Source organism: Belonocnema kinseyi, chromosome 10 (assembly GCF_010883055.1).
Source record: "Belonocnema kinseyi isolate 2016_QV_RU_SX_M_011 chromosome 10, B_treatae_v1, whole genome shotgun sequence".
Classification (NCBI taxonomy): Eukaryota; Metazoa; Arthropoda; class Insecta; order Hymenoptera; family Cynipidae; genus Belonocnema; species Belonocnema kinseyi.
In genome coordinates, this window is record NC_046666.1 from 31,666,337 (window position 1) to 31,678,128 (window position 11,792).

Sequence of the window (11,792 nt, forward strand, 5' to 3'; positions counted from 1 at the left end):
TCAGAGACTTGGAAAAGATTGCCCCTCCAAAAGTCGGTCTCACAAAAGCTAAAATGAATGACGTTAAAAGCTTGCTTAAATATCTCTCTCCTAAAGGTCAAAAATTTTTCACCGATAACTTTGCGTCGATAACAAGAATTAAAAAAGTCGATGATTCTGTGTTATGCGAAGAGGAATAATATGAACTTTACATTAATAAAATTGTATTATAATATAATGTAAATTAAATATGGAATAAGTCCTGTTAGAACATATTATAATTAGCACTGTAATATAAGCCTGTGATTACAATGTTCTCATTAACTATTTATATAAATTATTATAAACATACGTATTCGCCTAAACTGCAAGACATCTCGACTCGGGGCAACACACGCATAAAGATCAGTCGCTCGCTCAAAGTTTAGCGTTCACAGTTTTTTACCTATTAATTTATTTGAAAAAAGCCTTTGCAGGAAACTTCTTTGTACCTTTCTGAACAACTTCTCCGCAGTAAGTTTTTGTTTGCTCAAACTTTCCTCTATAAACTAAACACTCAAACGTTTTGTGGAACGAAATATGCATTAGCTCTGGCAATAATTTTTTATATTGTTATAAATAATGTTGAAAAGTTTTATCGCTAATTGTCATAACAAGGATATTATAAGGAATATTTCCTTTAGATTTTATGAAGAAATTCCAAAAACTGTGGATTTGAGTACGAGTCAAAGACAAAAATCGAATTAAAAATCGACTTTTGAATAAACTCGTTTTTTGCAATTTGTTAAAAAACTAAACAAGATACGATTTTCTTGTAAAGAAAAAAAAAATATTTGGAATGTAATTATCTATGATAATATATGTTTTAAAATTCAAAGTTTCTAATTTGAATTTTCAGTCGTCAGGGGCAACTCCGCCGCGCTAGAAAAATCTACGTCTTGTTCTTGCATGGGGACACTCAATTGTAGGCTGTAGGTAATTTTTAATAGTAAATTCCCGATTCTGCCCACTGTGCATCGTTTGCTGAAACGTCTATAGCAATTATAATCTAAATTTATTCCATTTTTCTAGAACTTTAGTAATCATTTTTATCAATTATCATAAGCGAGTAACTCAGTAACTTAGTTCAGAAAACTGAAAAAGATTTACATTTCTCGTTACAAATTTTTAAAAATTAAAATAATAATTCAGAATGGGAATTTTCAAGACATTTTTTTTTTAAAGTTGAAAATAATCTACGCGTTTATTAAACAAATATCACTAAACTATATTTATGTCTCAATTTGGAAAATCCAACATAAAGTTTACTTTAAAAATCGTTATTTTTAAGAACATTAAAAAATTATAAAACGGTTGAAATTAAAAAGGTCTTTCGTAAAAAAGTATAATTTCATAATAATTAATTAATATTAATTACATCTCTTTAAGAATACTACTTGATCAGATCATAAACATTTGTCTTCACTCTTATATTATTTGGGAATATTTTTGTAGTTTTTGAAAAAAACATAAATGTACTCTGGTTTCCGTAGGCTGAAATTTTACTTTTTGGACAAAAATAAAAAGGCTTTACGAAAGATATCAAACCATTCACTCCAAAATGCTTAAGTCATCAAAATAAACAATTTCCTATTTGTCTTGTTGTCATGATTTTATTAAAGATATTAGATTTTCTAAAACTTTAAACGTATCTCCCGGTTCGATTTTATGCTTCCAATTAATTCCCTAATATTCCTCGTTTTAAATTCCCAAATATTTTCCAGTATTTCTGATTAGTAGACACTATCTACCTGATGAATATGTTTTAAAATTCCCAATTCTTTACTTCCGGCCAATTGTTAATTTTTTACTGATCAATTAAAATTTTTTTAACGATTTTAAACGATTTTGAAGGATTTAAAGAAAATCATAAACATTTACAAAAATTAAGAATACTTTTGAATTGAGTCAGGAAATTTTATAGTAGCATTATAATCCGTAGTTGTAACATCAGATAAATTTGGTAATGAGAATTACAATCCTGATTTGGAACAGAGAAATTTGAAAAGAAATTATAATTATGAATTTAATCAGGTATTTTTTCAATTCCTTTTTTCTTAATCAGAATAAAAATTAATTTTTATAATTCCCTGTCCATGTCAAAAATTCCCGTTTCCAGGTCAAATCATAATTCTTTACTCAAATTCTCTGTCTCCTTGTATAAATTATAATTGCACTATTCCAAGTCAACATTATATTATTTTACAAAATTTCATATAACTGAAGTTCTGAACGTTCAAATGAACGAAATATTTTTCCCTATTTTTATTTTATCCATCAATATTGTTCCAACTACAATTTAAAATATGCATTATAATTCTGTTTCAATAATAAATGAATTCTAATATAAATTAACAAACATTTGAGCCCTTTTTATAGTTTACATAACTATCAGTAAAAAATTACGTTCATTTGAACGTTCGGAACTTCAGGTACATCAAAATTTCCTATTAAAATTCAAATATACAAACATTTCCTTGTTCCAAAATTAGGAAGAGAGGCGTCCTAAAATAAAAATCATGATTATCAATGAAATTTCTTATTATGAACTGAACATAACATGAAAATTATGATACTTGTGCCATAGTCTACATTTTAAATGTGCTTGAATTTGTGAACGTTCAAATGAACGAAATTGAATAATGATGACTTTGTAAACCAAAAAAGTGCTAAGATGTTTCATTGTGTATATTGGAAATAATTTATTGTTGAAACAGAATTGTTATGCATATTTGAAATCACAGTTGGGAAATTACATTTATTTAGAAAAATTCCCAGTTCCAAGTCAGGATTATATGTGTTTACAGCATTTTCTATTGTAATTCTGAAATACAGTAACTAACTCCCTTTTTCTATCAAAAATTTAGAATAGTGGAGTTTCAAATGTTGGCAAATGATAATTTGCTAAAAAAAATTTTTGATCTAAATCAAGGAATTTTCTAAATCTGACAAATTCTGAAATATAACAGGGATTGTTTTTGTTATAATTCCCTGTTGTAAATCTGAATTCAAATTATCTTCTGAAATTTCCTGTTCTAACGTAAAAATGATTATCTTAATTTTTACTTTAGAATATGGCATTTTAGTTAAGAAGTACATTTCTTTTCTTCTTTTTCTTTTGAAAATTCGCTGATCTGTGCAAAAAATTGTAATTGATTACTGAATTCTTGCACATTTTATTTATTTATTTCCTGTCCTATATATCCTATATATCCTATATCAAAGCCGAAACTATAATTCTTTACTAAAATCCCCTGTTAAATCAGAATTACAGTTCTTCCAGAAACTTTCCTGTTCCAAGTGAAAAGTCAAAATTATAATTGTTGACGTAAATCTCCGTTCTCAAACTCAAAATTATGTTTATTTACTGATTTTCTATGTAGCAGCTTAGAATTATAATTCTGTTTGAAAATTCCCTGCCTCAAGGCAGAAATGATTATTACTAACGAAATTTTCTTATCTTGAGTGATTCTAAAATGAAGGAAATTATCATTACAGTGAAACTCTGCAATAGCCCTCTCTTCTATAGCGCTTTTGAGAAATAAAGCCGGGCCGCTGGTAGGTGAAAGAGGAAGTGCGCGGGGTCTAGGGTTGTCGCTCAAGCGAGCACTCAGGCGTGAACAAAGAAAAGCAGAGCGGGCTATAATTAGTTAGTTCCTACTCACCGTCAGGCTCAAAATCGGCGCTATAGAAGAGTTTGACTATATTCATGGCAATTCCCAATTATATAAAAATTATAATTCTTTCAATAAATTCCATGCCCCAAAGAAATATCCCGTTTAGACACTCTGACTGTTGTAATTAAATTATTCTTCAAAAGTTCTGATAATATTTCCCACTTTAGTTAAATCGGCTTTTACTTCTTGCAGATCAATGTCAGCTTGACTATTTTTTGCTGTAAACTTGAGACAAGAATTCTGCAAAATGCTGGCGAGAAAATGCAGAATCAGCATGATAGAGAACTATACACGGTAAAAAAATTGAGCTGTGACAGGGATATTATTATTCCTTATTACAGCCAAACATTTAGCTGAAAACGAACGAAGGAATTTAGAAAGATCCCTAGATCAGCGAAAATGAATATCCTTGACCATTTTCCATATGCCAGGGATATCGTATAGTCAAACCCCTAATAAGTATAGCTATAATAGGGATATTAAGAATAGGTGTCTGAAGCAATTATCGGAAGAGCGCCGGTGCATTATGGGAGCAGCGAAATAAAATGGCGACGGTCTAATCGGGAGCCGTGACAGTTGAGATTTACTTTTTACAATTAAACGCTTTTTACCACGTAAAATGTGCGCGATTGTTAATATTAAAAGGAGTTTATGATGCAGTAATAATAATTTACATTTGTTTTGATTGTAGGCGATAACTATATTGAAATATCAAGAAACGCGATAAAAACAACAAACTTGACCTCCAAATGCATTACACAGATTTCAGGGAAATTCATTTTCGCGATACCAGACGAAAAATTGGCTACTGTAAGTTAATATATTTCTATAACAACTACATTTTTTTCTAATCTGAAGATAATACAATTATACATAATCTGTCGAAAATAATAAACTTTCGAACTTAGCAATTTTGTCCCAATACCTGATTTACGAGAACAATTTACATAAAGTAAATAAATGTGTAACTCTTCTAACTAAACGTTTTACCTAATCCAAGCGTACACTTTCTTTGAGTTTAATACGAGTATATTCTCGATTCTCTCGTTCGCCTCAAGAAATTTTTCCGTGTAGAGTATCTTTTCATCTCCTTGAAACAACCAACTGCGTTGAAAACCAAAGGTGCAAACAAACTTCGGATTTAAATATTTTAATTATAAAAAATTGCTCTGAAAAAATAATTCGTTTTTTAATTAGTTAAAAAATACTAGTTACATCGCTATCAAGCTATAACTCCCTTACTATATAATGCCTTGCAGCAAATATGATAAGAATAATTAAATTAGATCTGTATCCGAAGTAATTAATTTTCAGTCTGCTTTCATTTTATGAAATGATTCAAGAAGCAATTCCCAGTTCAATTATATAGTAGGAAAATTAAAATTAATTAAGTTAAGAATTTAATTAAGACAGTAATGAAGTAGTATAAAAACTGAAGGTATGAAAAATATAGCTTTTTAATTAGGATCCTTCAGCTTCTTGCATTAATATTTTATTTGTTATTCCCGATAGGTCCCAACGTCTCAAATTAAAAAAAAATGTATTGCTCTTGTAAATAAACATATTAAATTATTTTCTATGATAAGAGAATTAGACTTAATTCACTTGAAATTACCCTTTAACAAAAAAATTAATTTTCAATCATAGACATTTTAGTTTAAAATAAACAAGAGTTACATTTTATGAACTATACGAATGTTTAACAAAATAATCGATTTTTCAATCAGAAAAGATTAGTTTTTAAATAAATTATAATTTAAGTGGTAAAATAATTTTGTATACAAAATAAAAATTCGAATAATCATTTATTTTTTAAGTTTATTTGTTTTAAGATTATGTAAATATAATTTTCCTACATTAAGGGATCTGAAATTTTTAAACATGCCTTAAAATCTTTCAGATTCTTTTTTATATTATAATAAAAAATCAGTCTTAATTTTCCTAAGAATCTTAAGAAATTTTTTGTATCATCCTGAAACCTGTTAAAATCCAGAAAAAATTTTTTAAATTTAATCTCAAAATTTTCAAAGATCCAGATTTGTTTATAGTATTTTGAAATATTTTCAAATTGTAAATTATTTAAGCAATTTCAAAACAATCTAAACAGCCTTTAAAATTATTCAAAATTTTCCTAAAATTGTTCTAAAATCTTTAGAAATTAAAAAAGCTTGCATTTTTTGAAATCCAGAAATCTAATGAAATGTTTTGAAACCTTTTGAAATTTTCTTTCAAAATTAATTTTTTTTTTAATAAAACACCGATTGAAATTTTTCCAGGAATCTTAAGTGTTTTTGTTTTTCACTTGAAAACTTTCAAACATCTTAAAACTATATCATCCTTTTTGGGACAATTCAACTGTTTTTTATTTAAAATGGACATCTTTTCTAGTTAAATTATCAATTGTCACATTTTTCGTTGAGAATTCATTTGTTTTTGTGGAAAGTTAAACAGCATTGTTACTTCACAAGAAACAAAACAAAAACAAAAAATATTTTTTAAGGAACGGTAAAGAAACAGTGACATTCGCGACCAGTTGTGACAAAATAGCTGCTTTAGTGTCATTTTTTTCAAAATTGTAGAAAAATAGTGTCATCACTCAAAGAAAGTTTCGAATAGTGTGGTGAGTCCGAAGCCTGCATTTAAAACCCTATGATAATTTCAAGAGCCCTGGATAAGGGTAATATTGACCGATTTTATTATTATTATTATTATTAATTATACCATTAATTCATATACATTTTGGGATAAGCGGATACAAAAATTTAATTTTTCCCTCAAACATTTTGAACGTACAGTAAAAATTTAAAAAATTTAACTACTTAAAAAGAGATGTATAAAACTCTTTATCAATCTCAGGCATGTATTTCACCATAGAAAGAAAATCATTTTTCTTGAGGTCGATGTGTTCTTTTTTCTGTTTAGTTTTCATTCTTTCCTTTCTGTTTTTCAGCTTTGTTAATTCTTCTGCTTCGAGTTTGATTTTGTGAACTCCAGGAAGAGCGGCTTTGCTGAGAGTTTGTCGCGTTCATGTAGGATTTATAAGTTGAATTTGGGTAGTTTGTTCGCCGTGACTGTTCTGATAAGTCACGTGGAAAGGCCGACTTCTTTCATAAACGATACTTTTCATACTTTTGAATGGAAGTCTATCTCCATTTTAGAGACTTTCCAGGATCATGATGGCAGGTTTTCCAGAAAATTTTTAATTGCAAAGGACATGACTGAGTTTCTATTTTGAGGCACGCATGAATCACGCCAGAGAATAATTTTTTCTGCTTGTGGCAAATAATTTAAAACCTCTTTCAATATTCTTATCAGCCCACTTGCGATGTGATTCGCTGTTCTGCCTGTAATATTCTCATGCCATTCCACACAGTACGGTTTCTTATTTAGCGAGCATTATGCAGTTAAATTGTACACGTTCAATTTTCTTTTGTAAAAGAGATTAGAAACTTCAGCTTTTTGTAAACCAAACACGTTTTCCAGATCAAAACAAATATAGATGGTGGTCGGATTATAGACACTTCAGTCTCGATCACGTTCTTTCTTAAATTCCACTTGACTTTCCTGATGTGGCTTGTTTCTTGCTGAGAAAGAGTAGGATTTTTGTCAGCTTTTGCTTCTTCACAATGATTGCATCAGTCTTTGCAAGGATAATGAAATGACATGATGAACTCGGTGTAAAAAAGGTCCCTATAATAGGTCTCTTTCAGAGGGTCCAAACCACTCTCTAAATCTGAATCAGTGGAATTTCACTTATTGTCACTGAAATTTCACTCATTAAAATAGCTATAAATGGGTCACTGACAATCAGTGAACGGTTACTTTTTGATTCAGTGGAATAACTACTTTTGAGGATTGGCAGCACTGCACTATGCCAATTTAGCAATCACAATAAAATAATAGTTTAGTACATTCAATCAAAGAACCAAAGCAAAAACTTAAAATGCATAAATCTGATCAAATATTAAAAAAGGTGAATAGTTAAGATGCTTTTAAATGACAAGCAACCTCACATATTACTTTAATTTGAAGATTGGACTGTCATGTACAAACCCGGTAAGTATATGTGTCCCGTAGTTAGTTTAGCAGACTTACAGCCCGAAAATTAAAAAATTAATTTCATTAAGGAATTCTTCTTGCTACTTAAGTGAAAGAGTAACAACAACGCTTAAGTTACAAATTTAGAGGTTATGCTTCACATGATTTACTCTGGTGTTACTGAACTGATTAGTGAATAAGTCCGCAATCACTGATTAATCAGTGAAATGTCTATCTACTATTTCAATCAGTGAATTTTTTACTGATTCATATTTAGAGAGCATATTGTTTCTGGAATGATCTATATAACTCTGCGATTGAAAGCCGAGAATCTAAGTATTCTCGACTGGAACTAAACCGACAGTAATGAGATTCAATTCGTGTATAAGGATTGATATGGAAAATTACTTCATTTTTAATTCCTTCTGGCACGTTTTGCTTTGAATGTTTTCCATGCATCAATGATCTAGGTATACAGGTCTCTGAATCTTGAATTTTGCCACCAGAATAGTGGAAAACTTCCTTGCTAATGTCCAGAGTATTCAGAAAAAATGTTTTGCATACTTTTACCAGCTGGCCGCTTTCTTCAAAAGTGTACACTACGGTGGTCCAAAAATGCATGGCAAAATTTTTTTGCATGCTAGTGGGCAACGACCCCCCCCCCCATTTTATTTCAAATCCGAAAAAAGAAATTACGTAATTTTTATTTTAAACAATTTTTTTATTTTAACAGGTGCCGGTTTTGACTTAAAGTTTCCCATGTAAAATGCATGGGTAAAACTTACTTTTTTGAGTTTTTAGAATCATTTTTTAGGGTTTGAAAAAATGTGACGGGAAAGTGTCAATTTTTCATGAAATCGATCTTTTGAACACTGTATTCTCATATTTTTTTACTTAAAATTATTAATATTGATCTAATGGATATATTTATTACCATTTGTTCATTAATTTTCAATGATTTAAACAAATGGAATTTGTTTAAATAATTTCTTTTCTCGAAAATTCGTTTTTCCCAATAAAAATTATTACTATTAGTTTAGTAGAATATTTATTAACATTGGTTCATTAATGTTTCATCATTTAAACAAATGGGATTTGTTTAAACAATTTTTTTCGAAATTTCGTTTTTTTCCTTAAAAATTATTGCTATTTGTCTAGTGGAATATTTATTAACATTAGTTCATTCATTTTCAATTGTTTAAACAAATGGAATTTCTGTAAATAACTTATGTATTAAACATTATTAATAATTCTTCAGTGGAATATTTATCAACATTTTTGATTAATTTTATTTTTTTTAAATTGTTTTGATAAAAATGATTACTTATATATAACTGATAAATTAATTATTATTAAATTAATTACTAATTAGTTATTAATTATCGTTGATAATTATTCCACTAGACCAACAGTAATAATTTTTATTTTAAAAAAATCGAAACGAATTTATTTAAACAAATTTCTTTTGTTTAAATAATTGAAAATGAATGACCTGATATTAATAAATATTTCACTGGACAAATAGTAATCATTTTTAGGGAAAAAACTAATGAAAACAAAATTTAAACAAATGCAATTTGTTTAAAAAATTAAAAATTAATGAACCAATGTTATTAAATATTCCACTAGACTAACAGCAATAATTTCAAGAAAAAAATTTCAAACAAAAAATTTTAATAAATTCCATTTGTTCAAATAATTAAAAATTAATTAACCAATGATAATAAATATTCCATTAGACCAATATTAATATTTTTAAGTAAAAAAGACCAGAATACAGGACTTAAGATGTCGATTTCATGAAGAATTGATATTTTTTGTTTTAAGGGTAGTTTTCAGGAACTCGTGGGGGTGTGTGAGGGGTGTCAAACCCATATACATGATAAATGAAATTCTTCTTTGGATAATTCTCTACAGGCCCCCATACTTTCCTGTCACATTCTTTCAAACCCTAAAAAATTATTCCAAAAACTCAAAAAAGTGATTTTCCCCATGCATTTTGGATGGGAAACTTCAAGTCAAAACCGGTACTTTTTAAAATAAAAAAATGACAAAATAAAAAATTAGGCAATTTCTTTTTTTGTATTTGGAATTAAATTGGGGGGATCGTTGCCCTCTAAAAAATAAAAGCCTTTTTGAGCCATCTTAGTGTACACATAAGAAATTTTCTTCGACTTCGAAAAGTTTTTTTTCTTGATCACTTACAGACCAACATTTTTTTAGTAACCTTCTTCTTCCGATAAAAGATTTCTGCACTTCATTCTACAAGCACAGGGAGGCTTCATATCTTGAGCTGGAAGAAATACGGCTTTTTTGTGGTTTCCTATTCCTGGCCCGATTGCCTTTATCGTTTCCGTATGTTCTGACGTTCTTCAATTTTCCTAAATTAAATAAAAAAATTTCAAACATAGAAATATCAACAAAATATATATTATTCTGGAAAAACCACTACATTTAAAAGATCTCATTGGAAGATTCACTACAATGATATTCTTTTTTTTAATGCTTATTACAATAAGAGAATAACACTTACATTGAATTGGAACCATTTTCGATGGTAGTTGTAGCGGGCTTCGTCAACAATCATGTTTCCTTTTCGGACTCTCTAATGTGAAATAAATATTCAGAGGAAATTAATTTGCTTCAAATTTCATTAACTTACAACACGAAATAACTTTTATAAATTAAAGATAAATACATGTTGTAAGATTGAAATACTATCGAAAACAAATATTAAACATAATTCATGACTTACTTATCATGTATCTCCATTTTTTTAACTCAGGAAATACTGTTTTCCGAATTCTTTTTGTCATTAAAATTAGGTTAGTTGAAAAACATTTGTAGGCGAAAGTTGGCATTTTTTCACTTTAAAAATAAAAACTGGATATTAGGGTGGTCCAAAATGGCGACTTTTAAATAAATGCAAACGATCCCCCCAAATCGTTTCGAAATCCAAAAAAGTAAACTGTTTGATATTCTTCAAATTATTTTCAGGGTTAGCGAAAAGTTGACATTAAAGTTATAAGACTTGTAGAGAAGTTTCCAACGAAGAATTTCACCCATTATACATACGGGTTTGACGCCCCTAACCCACCCCACGGTGCCCTGAAAACTACCCTTAAATCAAAAAATATACAGTCTTCAGGAAATTGACTCTTTTAAGCAGTTTGTTCTCCTTTTTTCGAAAATCATTACTATAGGTCTATTGATATGTTTGCAAATGTTCTTCAGTTAATTTCCATTTATTTAAATAAATTCTATTTGTTCAGATCTGTTTTTCTCGAAAATTCGTATAGAATCTGTTTTTGAGATCGGAGTGGCAGTTTATTATCTCGAAAAGACTTGATTTATTTCCAAATTTCTTCCTTTGTTTAAAAAATTAATTACAATGATCAATTTTCAACTTTTTTTTAATGATGGTAGAAAAGTCAACTTTTCTTGTAATAAACCTATAGATTTTAATTTCAAGATATCTTGTCTACATTATCTAATGAATCTTCAATTGTCTACACAAATTTTTTTATTCAATTCGCCTAAAATTCTGTTTTTTTTTTAGATCAGACTGGCCAACTGTTATTTTCAAGTGACGTTATTCATATTTTCAACATTTAATTAAATCATATGGGAAAATTCATCTTTTTTGTAACAGAGTCATGATGTAATTTGTTCATCAATCAATTTTGAAAGAATTTTCTTACACAAAGTTTGTATTTGTTTAAACAATTGAGGATTTACCTATAATGTAGACAAGATACCTCGAAATAAAAATCTATAGGTTTACGAGGGTGGATTGATAAGTTTCCGGCCGGACCAAGAGATGGCGCCACTAGGCCTACCTTGAGGTGGCGTTCTATAGTACCATCCTTAGATAGCTTGTAGCTATAGTTTCAGCCCGATCGCCATGTTAGTTTAGGTTTCAGAGCACACTGAACAAGACGTTTGCTAACAGCCGCATTTGCTAACAGTGGACCAAAAATTGATTCGAAAAAACATTTCTACCGCCAATTTGACGTTGTATAAGCGTAATCCAAGCGAATTTTTGCGTCGATTCATAAC

General features: G+C 29.0%; 1 protein-coding gene across 4 annotated transcripts in view; it reads right to left on the bottom strand.

Annotated features, from left to right (window-relative positions):
* LOC117182287 (disks large 1 tumor suppressor protein-like) overlaps positions 1-11,792 on the bottom strand; it is a 398,897-nt gene that overhangs the window by 313,318 nt on the left and 73,787 nt on the right. Inside the window, exon 1 of one of the 4 annotated variants that reach the window (XM_033375409.1) lies at positions 10,267-10,331. The exons of the other annotated variants lie outside the window; for them this stretch is intronic. Coding sequence (XP_033231300.1) covers positions 10,267-10,282 — 16 coding nt within the window. The 5' untranslated portion in view covers positions 10,283-10,331. Of the gene's footprint in view, positions 1-10,266; positions 10,332-11,792 lie in introns of those variants that run through there. 4 annotated transcript variants of the gene reach the window in all.